The sequence below is a fragment of the Petromyzon marinus genome, chromosome 10 (genome assembly GCF_048934315.1).
Source record: "Petromyzon marinus isolate PM22_M1 ecotype Great Lakes invasive population chromosome 10, UKy_Petmar_22M1.pri1.0, whole genome shotgun sequence".
Classification (NCBI taxonomy): Eukaryota; Metazoa; Chordata; class Hyperoartia; order Petromyzontiformes; family Petromyzontidae; genus Petromyzon; species Petromyzon marinus.
In genome coordinates, this window is record NC_133676.1 from 17981575 (window position 1) to 18002909 (window position 21335).

A 21335-nucleotide genomic window follows, 5' to 3' on the forward strand; every position below is an offset into this window, starting at 1 on the left:
TCTTAAATATGCAGAAGATCTTGAAGGTTCCGTAGTGGCAAGGATATTTAAACTAATACTCATCTTTAGCCGTGATCTATTCCCTGCTGCATCATGGCCTCCCAAAGCTGTCACCGCCTCTCATGGCCCTGCGATGCAACAATCCATCTGCACACGGAGCCACTCCCATCGCTCCGTCTCCTCGTCGGTGGGCGTCCTCTCTGGCGAGTTCTCTCATTTGGCTGCCACTCCGTCGATAGTCTCTGCCACCACGAGTGTGAGTGTGCCACCAAACGCTAACAATACATCTGTTGGGTTCCAATACTGTGGGCTTTCTGTGCACTATGTAGAGTCAATCACTGCTGATGAACACAACGTCCTCCTGTACCCAGCAGCCTCGGTACCGTGCAACCCCGGCGACTGAGCGTTCAAACTCAGACTCGCGAAGCGGCGTTGGTGCGCGCGTGCGGTGCTGCCGCGAGCGGCGGCGCCGGCCGTGCGTGGACTCACGGAGGGACCGGCGAAGCCAGACGGACCGCTGGGGCCTCCCTCTCCGCGCTCACCCTGCGGAACATCACGCGAGACGACATCACGCGTGAGCGCGCGTGGAACCGTGTGCACGAGCGTGCCGCTGTGGTGCTGGGCGCGTGCTGTGCTTGTGGCCGTTCGTTGTTTTTGCCACGCGAGCGTCGATCAGTGGCGGTGCGGCGCACTCACGGGAGATCCACGGCTGCCGATGGGACCGGCGGGGCCCGGGGGGCCCCCCTCTCCCTGCGGGGAAGAGAACGGGAAGGTGGCACGGCGGCGTCAACACGACTACTCGCGGCGCCGGAGAGGCGACCTCCTCCCGGAGCTCCTACCAACGGCAGAGCATCCTGGGATCGTCGAGGGGTGAGCTTGGAAGAAGACGCCGCAGAACTACTTGCGAGTCACATTGGTCGGTCTCACCCAACTCTGGACAACAACGCTGGAATCTGCGCCATAAAGACTAAATCGCAGGATCAGTAATCACATACTGTACATTGTACAGTAGCGGGACTGTATGTGCAAATCTCAGAGCTGGGATGGACTGAATTAATAAAAAGAGCAAATGTAATGGTTTTATTCCGTGATTGGTGACAAGGCTGAGACTGTGAACTTGCTGTCCCTAAGGAGACGCATTTATCACAGATTGCCGCTGGAATACAAACCTACACTCGGCGGTGCTGCCTCAATGCCCTGGCGTGAGTGCTACGGACCTCACGAGCCACTCGGCTACCTTCCTCCAATCAGATCCCCGATGGTCCTCTTTGTCCCCGGAATCTAATCTCATCTCGGCCAATCACGAGCCGAGTTGTTTCCGCAGTGTGGAACTCCGTACCTGGTGATGTTATAGTCAGCTGTGCTTGTGGGATGGTGAGGATTTTTTTTTTAAGTTGCAGATATGAACCGAGTAATTTTTTTTGCACGACACCAGAGAGCCGTGGCGAGTGATGACTTTAAGTCCACACTGTGCTTACGCGCACACACACATACGCGCACACACACATACGCACGCACACACGCACTCACCCTCTCTCCACTTGGCCCAGCTGCTCCGGGGGAACCAATGGGACCGGTCAGACCCTGGAAGACAGCAGATGCCAGTTAATTCCACGTGCAGGAGGGAACAGGAGAGCCTCGTGGGCGCGCCATGTGGAGGCCACGTGCAACGAGGCGGTGCAGTTCTTACCCGGGGGCCATCTTTCCCTGGGCCGCCATCAGCGCCACTTGGACCAGGCTCGCCCTGTCAAACACGCAGAGACACGCACACAGATAAATACATACAGATATACACACAGATTAATACATACAGATACACACACAGATAAATACATACAGATACATACACAGATAAATACATACAGATACACACACAGACTAATACATACAGATACACACACAGATAAATACATACAGATATACACACAGATTAATACATACAGATACACACACAGATAAATACATACAGATACACACAGATTAATACATACAGATACACACACAGATTAATACATACAGATACACACACAGATTAATACATACAGATACACACACAGATAAATACATACAGATATACACACAGATTAATACATACAGATACACACACAGATAAATACATACAGATACACACAGATTAATACATACAGATACACACACAGATTAATACATACAGATACACACACAGATAAATACATACAGATATACACACAGATTAATACATACAGATATACGTGCGCACACACACAGAGGTACATATGCACATTACACACACAAACACACTCGTGTCTACGCACACGCACGCACATGCAAATGTGTACGTTCAAGCGATCTCGAATGCGTACAAGCACAGCGATGCTGAGGGAGGCAATGCCAGTAATTAGTATGGCATATATTGCATGTCACACCTAAATAATACATTTTTAGAAAGGTTTTGAACTACAGGTTAAGAGCATGTAACTCTCATAGCTCTTGGTAGTTCATATATATGTAAGCACTGAAGAAAACGTTACGTTTTGACATATTTTCTTAATAGTCCAGAGCTAAAACCAGATTTTTGTGTGGTTAGAGTTGTGGTCAGGTGCTTTGCTGTGGTTTCCAAAGCACGTGGCCGTGCAGCGTTGGCTTCGATGCAGCGGGGTGCCCGAGCACGCCACTACTCCCTCTTTCCCTCGCGTGTTTCTATTTAACGAGTGGCACGGCACTCTCTTTCCTCGTGGCAAAAGGCAATCGTTCTCAAAGCGCCGTGTTCACGGAGCCAGTATCCGGCCTCAACAACAGCCGCTCTGCACACATGCTGCCATCTTCAGCAGCAGCACGATGTCCACCGATTATCAGGGCAGGGACGAATACGCACGCACACACGCGCACACACCCCTCCGCGGGGTTGAGGCGGATGCACCCAAACTCGGAGCGTGCGTCTCTCGTGTGCACGTGTGGGACTCACGCGGTTTCCCTTGGGTCCCGGCATTCCGTTCGCTCCTCCCTCACCGGGCATGCCCTGCACACCAGGGGCTCCGGGGCCTCCAGGAGGTCCGGACGGTCCCGTGGATCCCTGCACATACGCACCGGGCACACGCAAACACGAACGGTAAGCGTGAACTCTTGGGGCACGCGCGGAGGGCACAGCGAGCAGAGGCCGTCACTGCCGACGGCACTCTGGCCAGCCTCTCTTGTCTCGTCCGGTGCCGAGGTTTCCACCACCCCAGGTAGTGAACTTTAGGCTTGTGTCCTAGAGAAGGCTCGGGCCTTGTGTAGATTTAAACTATACCCAGAGCTCGTGGCCAGAGCTCTGTCTCCAGAGCAGCGAGCGCTGCCGAGTTGCTGTGGCTGCTATCGTGGCTGGGGGTGGTGACGCGGGCCGATGGGAGTCAGCCGATTCTAAACCGGCCGACTGCCATGGTTAATACTGCGAGTGTATTAACCATAACATAGTTCGCACATTAGACCTACACACGACACGTTAAAGGTCCGGCGATGTCATCAGAAATCGGAAGGTCATTGTGTGCCGGCGTCACGGTCCAATTTTTGTCAAAATTCAAAAATCACACCGCAAATGACTCCATTGGAATCACGCGCGGAAACATCGCCCGGACTGCGACACTTCCGCGGACTGCGTCTGCGAACCGCAGCAGCGCCTTCCTTCGTGATAGGCTTGCAACGGCACCAATACCCAACGTACTCAATTATTATGATTACAATTATTATCAAGTGGGTGGGGGGGACTGTGTGAAACCACTGCTGCTGCCGCTACTGCGGCTGCTGGCGTGGCTGGTGGCCTCACCTTGGCTCCATCATTTCCAGGGGATCCGGGGGCTCCAGTGGCGCCGGTGGGGCCAGCAGGTCCACCCTCTCCCCTCTGTCCCGCAGATCCACGCTCGCCCTGCAGCCACAGCACAGGCGGCCGCTCGGTGAGTCACAGCGAGGGTCGCTACCATCTCCACTGGCGCCATTCAAACTGCTCGCAGAGATTCTCGACCAAAACAGTCTCAGAGTTCTCTATAAATGCAACATTGCCGAGCAGAGACCGGCATGAGGCCCGGTCTTTGGCCTAAATATCATCAGCAATGTCGAATTGCCGACAGCACCATGGCGCGAGAGAAAGCGTCAGCTGTTGACGAGTTGATTCTTATTCACCGCAGGTCGTGAGTTTGAGAAAGAATCTCGCTCGCGCAGGGAGTGAATTGCACGGTTCGGAACGCGGGTGCCACGGAGGCACCGACGGGAGGGACGCCAACACCACGCCGAGCGAGCGAGCGCTGTGCTCGACGTCTCGCTCGGCCTCGAGGGCTGTAGAGATCGCGACAGCACTAGGAGAACTCCCGTGGTTAACCCGATAGTTATTGTAGAGTTATCACGCCCAGCATGTGCTGCACCCTGAGTGTACGCTGCGTGCTGTGTGATGCTACACACTGAGTGTATGCTGCGTGCTGTGTGATGCTACACACTGAGTGTATGCTGCGTGCTGTGTGATGCTACACACTGAGTGTATGCTGCATGCTGTGTGATGCTACACACTGAGTGTAAGCTGCGTGCTGTGTGATGCTACACACTGAGTGTATGCTGCGTGCTGTGTGATGCTACACACTGAGTGTATGCTGCGTGCTGTGTGATGCTACACACTGAGTGTAAGCTGCGTGCTGTGTGATGCTACACCCTGAGTGTATACTGCGTGCTGTGTGATGCTACACACTGAGTGTATGCTGCGTGCTGTGTGATGCTACACACTGAGTGTAAGCTGCATGCTGTATGATGCTACACACTGAGTGTATGCTGCGTGCTGTGTGATGCTACACACTGAGTGTAAGCTGCGTGCTGTGTGATGCTACACACTGAGTGTATGCTGCGTGCTGTGCGATGCTGCATAGTGGCCGTGCGTTGGTGCAGTCAGGGCTCCTTACCCTAGATCCAGTCGGCCCGGGTCCTCCAGACTCACCGGGGGATCCCTGGGAAAACACGGCACGGCGTTTACTCCGAGATCCATTCGCACCCGAACGTCTCGATCCGGGTTTCACCCTGGCTCACACAGTGCTCCCGCCTCGCCGTGCGGGTGAGCGAGCGTTCACGTTCCACTCGGCGTTGGTGTTTTGGCAGTGTAGAGGGCAGAAGAGCTCGGGCTCCGGGCGAGTTCTGATTGACTGTTGGTCGAAGGATGCTCACGTGATCACCGCTAGCCCATGCTGTTAATGCAGCTGAGGTCTTATTGATGCTGCGTTGGTGTTGAACTGGGGCTGGTCGGGTTGGATTGCAAACTTAGAAGAGATTGAGTTGAGTACAATGACACAGCTGGACTGTGGGGTGGGGCCAGCGGAGAGCAGTACAGCAATCGCATCATTGTACTTGTGGGCAGAACCAAATAGAAAATCGAGCAGTGATGTACAGTACATGTACGGCTGAGCATGGCAGCGTGCACCGTGGCGTCATGTGGACACCATCCTCTTGCGAAGTTTTGATGGGAAGAGGATCACAGTAAAATTATTCAATTAACTGAAGATATCCTGAAAATATTCGGCACAACTGGTAAACTTCCCATTCACTGACAACCAGAGTGGAATGAATATCGTTCATCAATAACACCATCGCTCTGTTTGCAAAAGGAAATCTCAAGCTTTCGACTCAGACGGGTGATCGTAAAGCATCCTCGTCCAACGCTCAGCCGCCAATGCTGCGAGCTCCCTCAGCCCGTTCAAGTCCACAGTGAGATGTGCTCACAATGCTCTATAAACGCCGCTTCACTCGACAAAAACACACCGTTGCTGTGAACAGTTGTGGAAAACTGATTTATGATTATTATATTATTTTATTCTTATGTCACAGGCCTCACAAGAACCCTGAAGTCCGACTGCCTGGCGAGGGCCTCTATGAGGAGCGTTACCTTCTCTCCTGGTGACCCAGCCTCTCCATGAGCTCCAGACATGCCGGGCAAACCCTGCGGGAGCACACGGCACAGAGTGAGCATCGTGCACGCCACACTGGCACCACCCTGGTGCCACGGACCGCGTGACTCCGTGCGGCGCACAGCAAAATACCTCGTCTCTACCTCTTATGAAAAGTATACATTCTGAATTTAGATGTTATTGTCTTGTGTATCGTTAACATTGCAAATAAAAATGTCACATAAATAACGGTGACCTCGCAGGGAATATAAATTTAATGTTTTGCTGAAGGTAAACGTTTACACGCTGCTGTACCTGGAACCCGGGGCCACCTGCGGCTCCCTGCTCTCCCTTCTCGCCAGAAGCTCCCTGGAGACACACAGACCACGCGCGTCACACGCCGCACATCACACACGCGCGTCACGCCGCGTGTCACACCGCGTATCACACCACGCAGTCACACAACAGTCATACCACATGTCACACCAAACGAGTCACAGTACGTGCGTCACACGCGTGCCATACCACGCATCACACCACGCACGTCACACCATGTATGTCACACACTAGTCACACCACGCGCGTCACACACCTGTCACACGGTATCGATTGGCGGTTGCGGTGCGTGTGGTTGCGTTGCGTGCGGTTGCATTGCGAGCGGTGCGTGCGTTGGGTGTGGTGCGTGCGGTCACTCTGCGTGCGGTGCAGCCGGACTCACAGCTGGTCCAGCAGGGCCGGGGGCGCCGGTGTCTCCGTTCTTGCCAGCGTGGCCCTGTGTCAGGGGGGAGGAACGAAGCGGCACGTCAGATTGAACAGGCCTCACCTCTGCTATCGTCGCCGGTCACAATTCCTAGCGAACGTGAGAAGTCGACAGAGCTAAGTGCTCGTTACGTTATCAATGTTGCCCTCTGGAAACGGCTGGGAGTCATTTTACCCAACAGCCGATATGCGCAGATCACCTTTAAGAATGCAATTTAAATCTAAATAGGTTATCGCAATGAGAGGACACGCACATTGTACGGAATCTTATTTAAGCAACAGTCCTTTCTATGAGAGCAAATCAGGTGCACAGGGCCAAGTGTTTCACTGTAGTTAGGAAACGGGATATGATTTGTGTAGCAGGTGACCGAGTTACAATGAGACATTACACCTCAGGACCAACTTAATCCAGATCACTGCCCTGATTGGAACCCCGGGAACAGTACTGCTGAGTGGGTCAAGTAGCAGCGTCCACCACCGCGTGACATGGAGACCAAAACTAGCTTCTCAACCTCCTGCTCGTCTACGCCAGCGGCGTTCATTCCGTTTGGGCGGTTGCGGACAATGCGGCTCGGGGCTCTGGATGTGAGGAGAGAGAAGCTTACCACGGCACCGGCTGGGCCCACATCTCCACGCTCTCCCAACTTCCCTCCGTCTCCCTGCACGTGCACGAAGATCAACACACCGTCAAAACACATGGACGGCAACACACGCCATGCTGACACATGCAACCGTACATCACACACACCTTCACGGATACGGCAAAACATCAGACTGGTCAACCACAGATTTGAATGCTCATGCAATAATTTCCACTTTATGAGTACATTTTTTGGGCCCAAAAATGGGCCCAAAAGTGAGGCACCTTGGTGGGAACACTGAAACTCGAGCAACTCAGAAGAAGGCACGCACGGAGAAACGAGCACCTGGGCAATGAAAATGATTCTTGGGTTTAAACTGATCACAATATACCATCCTTGTAATGGCTTGCCATGTTACGGCACTTAAGAATTTGTCATTATCATCATTATTATAACGTGCCTAGTTTTACATTTAAATAACAATCACAAGTACAACTGCAGACCACCAGAGGTGTGAGGCCTGTGCAGCCACCATGGAACCCAAGAGGCAACGGAAATCCTAATTCTCTGCCCTTGGGCCCCTGCAGGCATGCGCGACGACCACGGCGGTAGGAGCCGGAATCAAAGCTACGTCTCCCTGAGCCCCGAGAGACCGCCGTGTGCGGCGTGCGACTCACCGCAGCACCACGGCCTCCAGGGAAGCCCATGACTCCAGGCTGGCCACGTGGCCCAGGGGGACCGGCGGAGCCTGGGCTGCCGTCACCACCGACGGGGCCCTGCGCGCGGCACACACGGGGGGGGGGGGGGGGGCGTTACGGCACCCCGCGTCACGACCGCAGCTCTCGTCAAAATCTCACGCGAGCCGTTCCGTGGCGAAGAGGGTGGCGGATTCTCTGTGTCCGCAGAAGCTTTGCCAAATAACTCTATAGGCGATGAGAGGGAGAGAGGGTCTCCGGTGTACGCAGGTGATGCTCGCTGGAATGCCTCGCCTCTATCACAAGGACGCATCACAGCTGCTCAGGAGTGTGATGTTGACCTGGGCGGCCAAGTGAGGTACAAACGTGGGGACCGCTAAGACTAAAAACACCGCAGTGCGGTCACACCGTGGTATCTGGTGACAAATGGGCATTCGGAACGTTCCGTGATTCTCCAAGTGCAAGCTAGGCCCCAGTGAGAGCCTGCGTCGCCTCGTTCGCCGGAGGCACGCAGTGGTCCGGGGCTGATGCCGGGGGTGCGTGCGGCACTATCTCAGCATCACTCCATAGGCTCACCGCGGGTCCTGGCTTCCCATCTTGTCCGGGGTTTCCTGGGCTGCCGGTCAGACCCTGTGAGAGACATCCGTGTGAGAGACATCCGATGTGTTAGCTCAAACAAATCGCGCGTGTCACCTCGCGTCGTTACGAAAGTCAGCGTAAGAAATCGAACAGGAATGTGTGTATAAGCACAATGTCAACAACGCACGAATAATAGTTCACATGTTCTGGCAATGAGCCTACGAAATGACATCCTGTCAAGTGATTGACAAATAAAACAAATCGTCTGAAATCTAAAACTTTTCAGGGAAGCACTTGAAGGGTCATGTTCACAAGTTTCGCAATTATTTATCGATATATTACACTTGTTTACCCAGAAAAGCCTCACCGAGTCTCAAGATTCTTTATCAGGAGGGCCCTGCCAAGGTTCCGCAGTAGGAGGACGATGTTGTGGTTGCTATTTGTAATCCCTATTGAGTTATTTGTAAGTAGCTGTGACTTTACCGAAAGAGCTAAGAATATAATACTAGTTACGTTGTATGTTTTTTGGGGAAGAAACCGGAGAACCCGGACGAAACCCACGCACAACAGAGGGAGAACATACACACTCCGCACAGAAAGGCACCCGAGTCTGGAATTAAACCCAGGCATTCTTGCGGTGTGGAGAGGGTGTTCCCACCGCGCCGCCGTGCCAGACGAGCTACGGCGATGAGGTCTCCCCTAGCCGCAAGACGTGGGAAGGCCCGAGGCAACGGCGCTCGCGCTGGCTCGGCACGGACTCACCCTGGCGCCGGGGATGCCTGCTGAGCCAGAGATGCCGGGCTCTCCAGAATCTCCCTTGGATCCAACGGGGCCTCCAGGCCCAACCTCCCCACCAGCGCCCTGCCGGAACGCACGCACGCGCACACAGAAGCTTCCTCACCATTGAACCAAACGATTTCACGCCGAAGGTGTCTGGTGCCTCCGAGCCCACGACACCGCTGCTACACTGCTGGGTCTGTCCAGTGACCTCCTGTCCGTGAGCCTTCGACACTTCACGTGGCACAGGCGTCGTCGTGACGTTGCCGCCAAATACCGTATTTTCCCGCATATAACTCGCGGAGTATACCAATTTTTTACAAACAAAACAAGATCCTGCGGGGTATATGGAGGTGCGGGCTATCCCAAAAAGATTTTACACGTGTGACTTGTCATAACTCGTTTAATGTTTTCATGGTAGGACTATCCACTATGCAACACTTACCTTTGAATAAAGGACTGCTGAATAAACCACTCTCACTAAAATTGCACATGTTATCACGTTTTAAATGATTCGAACTGTTTGTACAATGAAACGACAATGTTTGAAGTGGACGCACTTTGTTTACCGTAACACTTTCAGTGGCTGTAGGGGGGTGCGAAAGTTTCAGCTGAGGCTATGGATTGCACAATGGGAAGGGCCTTAACAAGTGTCTACCAGACGCGGAATCATAATTGCTGAGTCCCTTCGGCCGCTGTGATTGGCTGAGCACTATACAGTCGCGACCATGAGCTTTGTTTCAAACTTCCAATGGCTTTGTTGCCAGGAGGCAATGGCGTTACCGTAGTGCCGCTATTGTCTGCGCAGTGCGCAATCTACCAGTGCTAAAACTGTACAGGGGTAACTACCGGTCCAGTAGCTGTAATATGATGAGGTCGAATGCTGGTAAGCCTAACAGTATGCTTACTTACTTATCTACCAGTTATGTGTTACTTATTTATTGGATGTTTACTTTTGTTACTTATTTATTGTTTAAGTTCACTCGTTTCTGGTTAGTTTGTTTTCTCTGTGCACGTTATGATTGTAATGTTAACAATTGATAGTGGAATGTATTACAAATGTAAACTTCGTATTAATATGATGGAATGAAGCTGCGGTAACGACGTTAAAGATATGAATGCATGTGGGGTATATGGAGGTGTGGGCTATCTGAAATTTGTTTTAAACAAAACGCTATTTTTGCGGGGTATATGCGTATGCGGGTTATATGCGGGAAAATACGTTAGTGGCGAATGGCAGCTGTTGTTGTTACAAGTGCGTATGTGGGTGTTTGTGTGATCACGTGTGTTCATTGTTGTTGTTATTATCATTACGCTGGTTTACCCAGGAAAGCCTCGCTGAGTCTCATGACTCTTTTCCAGCAGCATCCTGCACAGTTGTCACATTAGGCTGCAATGGTCGCTGTGTGTGATCCAAAATGAGTACATTTTCTGGTAATTTGGACCATGACATCGGCACACAATGGCCGATGTCATTACGGATAACATCAGAGGAAATTTAACGTCCACCATGAAGCAGCCCTCAGTATTATTACTATGGTAGTTAGATACAGTTATAACGGGGCGGCCACTGGATCTTAACTGCTCAACCTCTGTGGGGAGCGGTAGCATAACGGTTAGCATGTTGCACTATGAACCTGACCAGCCAAGTTCGATTCCCGCTGATGGCCAACATCAGCGACGATTATCTGAACCGGTCCTGAGCCTCCCCTAGGTTGACTCAGCCTCAAATGAGTACCTGGTGCAGTGTGTAGTGAACATCGCCACTTGGGAAACAAAGGCGGCCGGGCGTGGTGCTGGACACCCACCCCCTCGTGTGCCCTTTCGACCTTCATAGGTGCTCGCTAGCAGCACTTGCCCCAACAGTCTGGTTCAGGATATATAGGGGAATGTTGTCTTTGTGTGTGAGGGTTGAACGCTGTCGGTGCTTACCCTTTCACCCTGAAGGCCGTCAGCACCTGGAGCTCCTGGAGAACCGCCAGACCCCTAGACAGACGCACGCAACAGCAGCGGCAGCAGCGGCAGAGCGGATGCACGTGCGGATTTGACAAAACTCGTCACGAGCAGGCCAACTCCGAGCTTTCTGCAACTCGGTCTTACAAGGCTGTCTATCACAAACGGGAACACTTCAATCATCTTCTTTAAAAGGCAAAGGCGCAGCCCTCAATTACCCTGCTCACACCACTGCTGACGGAGAGGCGTCCACTAGAGGGAGCTCTCGAGGACCCCTATAGAGGGTATTTAGCCTGCTTTTCCACGCTGGTCAGACATCTTGGAAGAGGTGCGAGTACCCACACTTTACCCCACCACACGTGACCCACCGGTCGACTATGGCGAACCCATTCACACTGCTGGGTGGACAGACGCAAGGGGGGGAGATTTAAGAAACTACCACGTCAAGAGATGTAACCGGTGACCTCTGCTGACCTCAACTACAACAGTACAGGTGCCGTGTCTCTGACGTGTTATTTATTTCTAAACTTTTATTTTACCAGGTGAAGACCACTGAGCTATTAGCTTTTTTTCAAAGGCGACTTGGCCACACGCGATATCTCATCGAAGTGGCCGATATCATCACACGTGAGAATTCATAGTCGGAGCCAAATAATCCAAACGCACGCTTCAAAATGTTGAGGGTAAAACTGGACGAACCCAGAGATAAATCCACGCAACCACGCGGAGAGAGAACACGCAAACTCCAAATATACCGGAGTCAGGGGCCAGGATCGAACCCACGCCCTCCTGTCGCCACTGCAGTGCCCCTTTCTTGTTTATTGTGAAAATCTAACAGTTGCCGCCCTTGATCTCGAAAACAACATTTCCAGTGTAACAGTCGACGTCAAGTGAAATGAGAAGCACTGCATCATCAGGTTTGCCGAGCGCGTGAACGGTGGCCTACCCTCTCTCCAGTCGGCCCAGGGGGCCCTGCCGGTCCTGCCTCCCCGCGAGCGCCGCGACGGCCTTCAGGTCCTGACGGGCCGGGGGGTCCGGCGAATCCAGCAGGGCCCTAGGGGTGGGGGGCACGAGGGGGACGAACGGGGGGGTGGTGGCGGTCAGAGGTCACGCGGAGCGCGCTGCGGGTAGCGCCGCATCGCTACGGACGCCACCTCGAAGCCGGCGGGCCGAGTGCGGATCCGTGAGGCGGCAGCTGTAGGAGTCGAGCTGCAACCACGCGGCGTGGGAGCTTTTTCGAGCTAAACTGATCGGAGCTCGGAGCTTGATTTGTCACGGTCTGTCTAGAGACTAAAGAGGCTTTGCAAAACGATACAAATTAATCTGCCTCGTTGGAATACGCGCACAGATGTGGGCTATATTGACGCGTACGAGAACACCGCTGACGCAGCACCTTCCACTGCACGTGGACCGCACAGCACGAGCTTCAGCGGCTCAACAGCGCCAGCGGAGACGACCGTCGCCCCACTCTCAATTGAGCCTCAGCTGATACGACAGCAAAGTGAACCCTGCCAATAATTAAAATTAGAATTCTGATTTGTATTTGATATAATACTGCCCTATATGCTGGGGCATATCAGAGCGCTTCAGCATCACGTCCCATCTCAAACACGCCCTTTCATGTTAGAACTTCACAAATTTGGATCCCGATGCCGGCACACGACGACCTTCACCTTGCGAACGACGTCAGGGGATCTTTAACGTCCACTGTGCAGCAGACGCCGCGTGGCATCGCTATGGCGATTACGCCCACAGTGATTACCGGGGCGGCCGCTCGATTTGAACCTCTGCAAAAAGCGGGCGCCACGTCACCGCCGCTGCCAGCAGCCGAGGACCGCAGGGAACCGGACGCACGACCGGGCGTCCCCTCGCCATCGAGTTTACTATTGTTGATATTGTGTCTATGCATCACTGACAACACCACGGTCGCTGACGACTGACGATCCCTCGTGTAGAAAGCATGTGCACTGTACCCGTGGTGAGGAAGCCTCACTTAGCGTGAAGGTGCCACAGGTTCACGTGCGGGGCTTCGAAGCCGGCGACCCGAATTCAATTCCCGTTCACGGCCAACACCGGTGACGATTTTTTGAACCGGTCCTGGGCCTCCCCTTGGGCAACTAATTTTAGTACCTGGTGCGGTGTGAAAGCATCGCCACTGGGGAGACAAAGGCGGCCGGGCGTGGTGCTGGCCACCCATCCTGTCGTGTGCCGTGCCGGCCTTCATAGGTGCTACTCGCTAACAGCACTTGCCCCAACAGTCTGTTACGGGCAGTACGGGGGATCTTTATCTTTGTGCGGACAGCCCCACCGGATCAACCCGAGCGAGCACCCGTGGCGTTTGTTTGAATCCCCGACGTGGCGTTGCCCGGCGCGCTGGCGAGCAAGGCGAGTACTCACGGGGTCTCCCCTGCCACCGGGCTCGCCCTTGAATCCTGGTGACCCGGCCTCGCCCTGCACGCACACGCGGGGGAGAGGGGGGGTGTGAGCGCCCCTGTGCGGCGCACGCTCCGGCCGTGTCGCGCCGCGCGGCGCGCACGGCCCACGCCGAGGAGTTCACATCCCAGCCTGGGGTCTGTTCAACCCATCATCGTCAGAGGCGGTGAGCACAGGCGGTGAACATCACGTCTGGGAACGTGAGAGTGAGGATGAGAGTGGGACGAGAGACGTTGGGGGTTTAAGAGCAGGGCACAGGGGAAGGGAGTGGGAAGCGTTTGCGTGAGAGAAGCCGGTGAGGGGGCGTGCGGTGGGGAATCCAGGAGGACCGACGTTCCGGGTCGACCAGTTCGAGGAGATCGTTGCCGGGCGACGGAGACCGTGGCGACGAAGCGCCGGCGAGATCCGGCGACCGTGACCGGCGAGCGGCGCAGCGTGGGAGTGAGGAGCAGCGAGGGGCGAGCGAGCGCACGGGAGGAGTGGTGGGGCGGGCGGGCGAGCGTATCGCAGGTGCGGTGAGGTGAGCGTTAATCAGTGAGCGCGTGATAGGTGTGGCGAGTGGAGTGAGCGTGAGGTGGTGAGTGTGCGATGGATGTGGTGAGCGAGGGCTGGGTGAGCGTTGGGCCCTGCTTACGTTCGCTCCCACGGGTCCTGGGGCTCCAACTCCTCCGGCCTGGCCGGGGGCCCCACGCTCTCCTGGGAAACCTGGAGCTCCCGAGCTGCCGGCGTTTCCCTGCAGACAGCGGGCGAGAGCGCAACCTCACACTCCCTGCCTCACACTCCCTGCCTCACCATCACGCGGACTCCGGTCATCCTCGCAGCAGCGGCTTTTGGCTCGCCATCGAACAAAGGCGGTGGTCACCGCATCGCGTGGTGCTTTCAGATGCGCTTCTGCGGTCGTCTGGAACGCTCTTCCTTCCGATATTAGGAAGCCCCTGGAGCTATGCACTTTAACATTTAGTTTGAAAACTAATTTCTTTAGAACTGCTTTTTTGTTTAGTTTGCTGTCGTTCCCAGCATCTCCAATTAGCACGGGTGGCTACGTACGGTGCGGGAGAAGTTCAACATGCACACGTACACACACACACACACGTACACACACACACACACGTACACACACACATGTACACACACACTCACACAAAATCCCGACCCGCTTGCGTTTTCATCGCGAGGTCGTCTTTACAACGGTGCAGGCAGGTGAAGCAGCATCATCACACAACTGACCACATTTTTAATGTATCGAAAGTACCGTAACTATAAAACTACGGAACTCCCAAAAGATTATGAAGGAAAATGTATTTAAATAACTTTGTACGTGCTCAGGAAAATATCGAAGTAGGCTCGAACATCAGTTCTAACCATGTAAGAGTATTGCATTATTAATACATGCTGTGTAGTCCTTAGCTGCATTTCAGCACAGATTGCTATATAATTATTGCAACATTCACATTTCTGTATATCAAATAAAACTATCAATGTGTATGATTTCAGAACAGTATTGAGTCCACGACATCGCTATCGCGTGAGCAATACACATTCGAGTAAATTCGGCTTTGCTAAATAGAATAATAATATACAAGCTGCGAACAACACTAGTGGCAGGGCAGCAGTAGAGAGGAGAGAAACACGTGGAGAGATAACCGAGGTGGAGGAATCTGTGCAGTAGACCCTGACAGTTTCATTAGAATGAGGAGACGATGTAGGTGAAGGTGGTGGTGGCGGTGATGATGAGTAGCAGCGTGTGACATGGCAGATCCAATGCAGTCGACGCGTGACCCCTGCTTGTACTCACAATCTCACCCTTGTGGCCCTGCGCTCCGTCAGAACCTGGCGTGCCCTGTTAGGAAAAGAGCAAGATGTTAAACGCGTTCCAGGGGCCGGCCATCTCCACCCAGGCCTGCCCTGTGGCTGGGTGCCCATGCAGGCCGAGGCTCGGCTTGGTGATGACTGCTCCCAACGGCGTCAAGGTCGGCCTCTGTGCAGGAGGCCTGTGAAGGTTGCTGCTCGGCAGTTGGAGGCAGTCACTCCCAATAAGTGGAGTGCCGGGCGGCTAAAACTTGAGTTGATACAGTGGGGAGGACAGGTGGTGCATCTGCCGATCATCTCGGTTAGTTAACCCATAGTGCCTGAGTCGGTCCGGTGATCTCCTGTCAGCGAGCCTTCGATACGTCACGTGGCCTCAAAATACACCCAGCTTGGCACAAGTGCTGTGGTGATATCAGCGTTGCCTAGCAGCGAGGGGCGGATGTTGTGTTTGTGTGTGCGGATGTTGTGTGTGTGTGCGGATGTTGTGTTTGTGTGTGCGGATGTTGTGTGTGTGTGTGTGCGGATGTTGTGTGTGTGCGGATGCTGTCTGTGTGTGCGTGCAGCGGAGGGGACGTACAGCAGGGCCAGGAGAGCCGCTGGGACCCACGGGGCCCATCTCTCCACGGCCGCCAGCGCCTCCATCCGATCCGCGGGGGCCTGGGGGACCGGCATCACCCTGGAGACAAGTGGCGGCACCATCAGCGTCAGACACCATAACATCATCACCGCGACCCATAGCGACACCATCACCATCACACACCATGAAACCACCACACACTGTGACACAATCTCGTTTTAAAGATTTCACTTCCAGCGAGCTTAGTTTATTTCTGTAAAATAATTTCAAGTGGGATACTTGGTGATTAGTAAAGACGCACGCTTGTGTGTCACCTGAGTGGGGAGTTTCCTCTGACTACTTTAGATCATTGTTGATTAGACGATCATTATTCACTGCTCATTTGAGATGAAGGCACGCTAATAGCCTCGGCTGCTTGAGGTTTGTTTAACTTAGTCTTAATGAATATTTATACCTCAAGACAGGTTGACCAAAGAACATTTGCAATCATCCTGGCAGATCTGCAGGGTGCTTTGTTCGTCCTCCCATCATGCTGCGATTTCCACAGATTTGATCCGAGACTGCTCTCGTCATAGGAACTAAGACTATCCTCAATTGGCTCTGGGTCAGCGGCAGAGAAGAGCACAGCCCCCGTGCGTGTCGGGCATGGACCACGTGGCCTGGTCTCAGCTGCCAGGGCCACAGCCAAGATGCCACGCCGCTTCGTCCTACACAGTGCGATCGCGCCCATGGAAAGTGTCTGCCTTGTGTGCGTGGCTTTTGAAACGCAGCACGCAAAGGACACATTTTGAACCAAGCACTCATGAGTTGATCTGTGAACACCACCTTATAAAGGAAAGCCATCCCTCAGACTCCGTTCATGAAGGCCAGAGGATGTAAAACTTTCTAGAGTTTTTCATCTGCAGCCGCCCCGGCGGTCTGGAAGAGTCTGCCAACTGAAGTTCGCTCAGCCGTGACGCTCGGTGCTTTTTAGATTGGACTAAAAAACATTTATTTTCTCTTCTGTTTTAGTTGAATTTAGTTAATTTTTTCTCCGTGCCATCCGCACTTCCATCTCAACGTTTTGCTCAATATGGCGCGTCACAAACCTTGGACTCATCGATTGAAAGCCTTTGTGGAGGCCAAGTGAAGCCACCGGGGCCATTTCTCACCTCGAGGTATTGCTACGAGCGCGATCGTGTTATGAGAGCGCAGAGAGGAAGGTGCCGTGCTGTGAGACGCGGTAAAGACAAGAAGGGCATTACCTTGGCGCCTGGGCCGCCTGGGAAGCCTGCAGCGCCTGCGGGACCAGCTGAGCCCTGTGAGGGCACACGCAGTCACACAGGGCACGTGCGGTTATTCGTGTCAGCCATGGCTCGACAGACGTCACTGCGGTCAACTCGATTTCGTCGTTAGGATTGCGACGTGTGCGGTGGTCTCTGGTCGGGTTGAATGAACCCCACAGAAGATGAGTCACTGCTTTCTTTTGTAATTGTGTCCATGTTGTCACATGGACACGTGGACACATCCCCATTCGGAGATGCTAAGAGCCTACAGACAGGCAATGCATTGCTTGCCCATGAAAAAACAATAACACTGAGCAAACCCTTATGAGTGATACATTTAGTCCAACATTTTCTTAAATTATGGTGCATTTCATTGTACAATATTGTATTACCTATGCCTTGAGATATTTTTTTATGTTTAAATGTGGGCCAGATTAATCCAAAGTTTATAGGTGGTGTAGCCTGGGGCCATCAATAAATAAATGCAGCTTTAGAACGGGTGAAACACATTAATAATCATGAGTGGGTGACGTCACTCCACATCGAACAGCCCACCACATTTAAATGGACCATTTATAATAATTAGTGGCTGACGTCACTCCACATGGGGGGGTGAGGCGCCTCCTCCCCGCTCCTCGGCATCAACTCACAACCCTCACTACAAAGGCAGAACCCTCACGTCACGTGATCTCCGTAACGCTATTGAGATATAGAAGTAAAAAGGACGTCGTGATGAACAAGGGATTATAACCTTTAAATCAGGGGTGAGGAACCATTTTTTCTGCCAAGGGCCATTTGGATATTTATATAACATCATTCGCGGGCCATACAAAATTATCAACTTAAAAATTAGCCCGTTATATTTGGTCAAACATTTAATTAACTCGCCCCTAATGTGATGGCTGGAACTGCTTCTCTTTGGCGAGGCGTGTGATGATGTTAGCGGCCATTGATGATGTTGCTACTCGCAACTGCTTTTCCAGGTTTGCTCCTAGATTTATTGAATTTCGAGTCCTGCCTGTGGTTGCCTTGGCAGGGCCAGACCAAATGATTTCGTGGGCCTCATACGGCCCGCGTGCCGGACGTTCCCCACCCCTGCTTTAAATGAAATAAGTCTGTGTCACCGCGGCCTTACAAATTGCACACGAATGGATGCAATGAATATCACGTCGCGGATTTTCGCTTGCAAGTTTCATATTTACTGCAATACACCCGTCCTTGGACGAGCAAAAGGTGAGTTAAACATAGTGGCCCTGCCGCCTGCCACCCAGGTGAGAGTAAAGCAGAGCAGGACGGTGGGGTCACTCACTGGGGCCCCGGCGGCTCCGGCCTGTCCGTCATTGCCACGGCCTCCCTGTGGGAACACGAACACTCGCATTAGCGCACAGCCCGCGGGCACACGGACGGTCAGCGGAAGATGGAGAGGCACCATGGGTTAAACACGACACGCATTGTGACAGAAATTGCATAATATTCATATTTTAGTTTTTGTTGAGATTTAATCGTGTGGACGTCGGAATATATTTGCTTTCATGCATTTGTTTTTGTCCGTAAATACAGTTCCACATGGAGCCGGGACGGCTATGTCAATTAACTAACAAAACATTGGATTCGACTCCTGTACTGGCTTTGTGGTTGATTACTGCGGCCCCTTTAGATATGGGGGTCACCCACATCCTACATTTGAAGGCAAGAAACCCAGAACCAGAAAAATCCAGCGTGACGTGGCTTCTGATAACGATTACGTCACGAAAGTCCATCCGTCACCTCCCGTCCAGCGGCACACACGGATGAGAGGCGAGAACCAACAATTGTGCTTGCGTACGCATGTGACCGTGTTTACGTACGCGTGTGATTGTGTTTGTGTACGCGTGCGATCGTGTTTGCGTAAGCGTGCGATCGTGTTTACGTACGCGTGTGATCGTGTTTACGTACGCGTGTGATCGTGTTTACGTACGCGTGTGATCGTGTTTACGTACGCGTGTGATCGTGTTTGCGTAAGCGTGCGATCGTGTTTACGTACGCGTGTGATTGTGTTTACGTACGCGTACGATCGTGTTTACGTACGCGTGTGATTGTGATTACGTAAGCGTACGATCATGTTTACGTACGCGTGCGATCGTGTTTACGTAAGCGTGCGATCGTGTTTACGTAAGCGTGCGATCGTGTTTACGTAAGCGTGCGATCGTGTTTACGTACGCGTGTGATTGTGTTTGTGTACGCGTGCGATCGTGTTTACGTACGCGTGTGATTGTGTTTGTGTACGCGTGTGCTGCAAGAGCAACGCATCTCAACAAAACCAAAGCAGCGTGTAAGTGAAAATGTAGACATTCACTTTCACAAGAGAGGTCCCCTCAACGATGGGTTGGCATCGACAAATCGATGGGCTTATTGGGCTGTGCGCCTGACCCTTAGAAGGAAGGGCTTCAGAAGCTATTACCTTTAAATAATCTCTCAAAGCTCTTGACTGGGTATTAAAAACTGATCATATAGCAAAACGTTGCTATACCTCCACATGTCTTCATCGTCATCAATCATCGCTCATGCGCACTCAGGGGAACCCGTGCTCGCGGAGAACGCGTGGAGTGCTCGGGACTTACGGCCGGGCCGCTGGGTCCGGGGCGGCCTCTCTCTCCTGGAGCCCCACGTCCACCCTGGAGCACAGCGCACGGAGCGACAGACACACGTCACACGCAGCCACGCAGTCGTCGCCCCGGAGCACCACCAACGCGTACATTTGTGACCGTATGAGGTTCTGTACTTGAGTACCGTGAAGGGAAGTGACTACGATCTCCTGCGCTGCGAGCGTGATACGTGTGAAGAAGCGGCGAGAGTGTTGAAGGTCAGGGTGTGTCTAACGGTGATGCCTGTGGCTCGCACCACCGCGGTTCACAGCGGCGCTCCGCATGTCAGAAACCTCACAGCTGTCCTCTCCTAAACGTCGCCGCTAGGCCCGGTGCCACCCACTCGCCAAATAAATATGAAACATCTTTAGAGTACTGTAGTTGATAACATCATGTTATAGCTTACAATACAGAACTAAAGGTGACATTATAAAGTCATGAACGCGATACAACTGGCTGAGAAGATTAGGACTGCCCGCTAGTATTTTGCATATGGCGAAACTATGGCGATGAATTTGAACTTAAAATCATGCGTCTGCAACACATTATTACAAATGATAATACAATCCTGATCGACCAATCATGCCACCAGCTGCATAATCTCTCAATCACTTGTAGTCAGATCTGCACTCATCTATTGGTCGTGATCACATCTGGTCCAACTCACACCTCCCACACAAGTGTGCGGACTCCTATGTGAGTCAACTCTGGTATCATACACACCCCTGAGTGTGTGCTATTAAGTATGCACGTTTTGAGCAGAGATCCTAAACCAGAAATTGAAAATTCCTCATTCCTCTGGCGTGGACCCCTCTCTCCATATAATTAACAATGTATTACAATAAATGGGTTCGGTGAAGCACCGTTGTGTTGGTTACATGACGGTCGTGACCTGCAATTGGTGACGATAGAACGAGCCCAACGAAAGCATTTGAAATCCCAGCCCCAGATTCTCGATGTCTCAACCAACGCCAAAGGGCGCTCGCCCCGCCTACTCTCGAGACACGCGGCACGCTGACTGGCACGGTGGCGATGTACGGAGTGCACAACTCACAGAAATGCCCACGACTCCACTCGATCCAGGCGTGCCAGCCTCGCCCTACCGAAGGTGAACACACAGGGTGAGTGAGACAAGCCGGGCGCACACAACAACACAACAACACAGCGCACTATGAATGTGGGACGGGTGCGCACGCTCCGTGAGCCGGGATGGAGAGGCCGCACTCACCCTGGCTCCTGCGGGGCCAGTGTCTCCCTTGGCTCCATCGTTGCCGTTGAATCCCTGCGAGACAGAGAGACAGAGAGAGAGACAGAGAGAGACAGAGAGAGAGACAGAGAGAGACAGCGCCCTGTAGAGCTGTACCGCTGTCACCGCGCACTCACCTCTCGCGTTCCCTTCAACTGCAGTAG

At 53.0% G+C, this 21335-nt stretch overlaps 1 protein-coding gene across 1 annotated transcript in view; it reads right to left on the reverse strand.

Annotated features, from left to right (window-relative positions):
* The window catches only part of LOC116940795 (uncharacterized), a 45726-nt gene that overhangs the window by 12742 nt on the left and 11649 nt on the right, over nt 1-21335 (reverse strand). The window contains exons 8-32 of the mRNA XM_032950999.2: nt 21154-21207; nt 20980-21024; nt 19902-19955; nt 18611-18655; nt 17281-17334; nt 16037-16135; nt 15446-15490; nt 14285-14383; nt 13615-13668; nt 12164-12271; nt 11197-11250; nt 9250-9348; nt 8485-8538; nt 7891-7989; nt 7238-7291; nt 6592-6645; nt 6189-6242; nt 5873-5926; nt 4899-4943; nt 3782-3880; nt 2945-3052; nt 1691-1744; nt 1531-1584; nt 697-750; nt 490-543 (exon numbers count right to left, since the gene is read on the reverse strand). Coding sequence (XP_032806890.2) covers nt 490-543; nt 697-750; nt 1531-1584; nt 1691-1744; nt 2945-3052; nt 3782-3880; nt 4899-4943; nt 5873-5926; nt 6189-6242; nt 6592-6645; nt 7238-7291; nt 7891-7989; nt 8485-8538; nt 9250-9348; nt 11197-11250; nt 12164-12271; nt 13615-13668; nt 14285-14383; nt 15446-15490; nt 16037-16135; nt 17281-17334; nt 18611-18655; nt 19902-19955; nt 20980-21024; nt 21154-21207 — 1647 coding nt within the window. The remainder of the gene's footprint in view (nt 1-489; nt 544-696; nt 751-1530; nt 1585-1690; nt 1745-2944; nt 3053-3781; nt 3881-4898; nt 4944-5872; nt 5927-6188; nt 6243-6591; nt 6646-7237; nt 7292-7890; nt 7990-8484; nt 8539-9249; nt 9349-11196; nt 11251-12163; nt 12272-13614; nt 13669-14284; nt 14384-15445; nt 15491-16036; nt 16136-17280; nt 17335-18610; nt 18656-19901; nt 19956-20979; nt 21025-21153; nt 21208-21335) is intronic.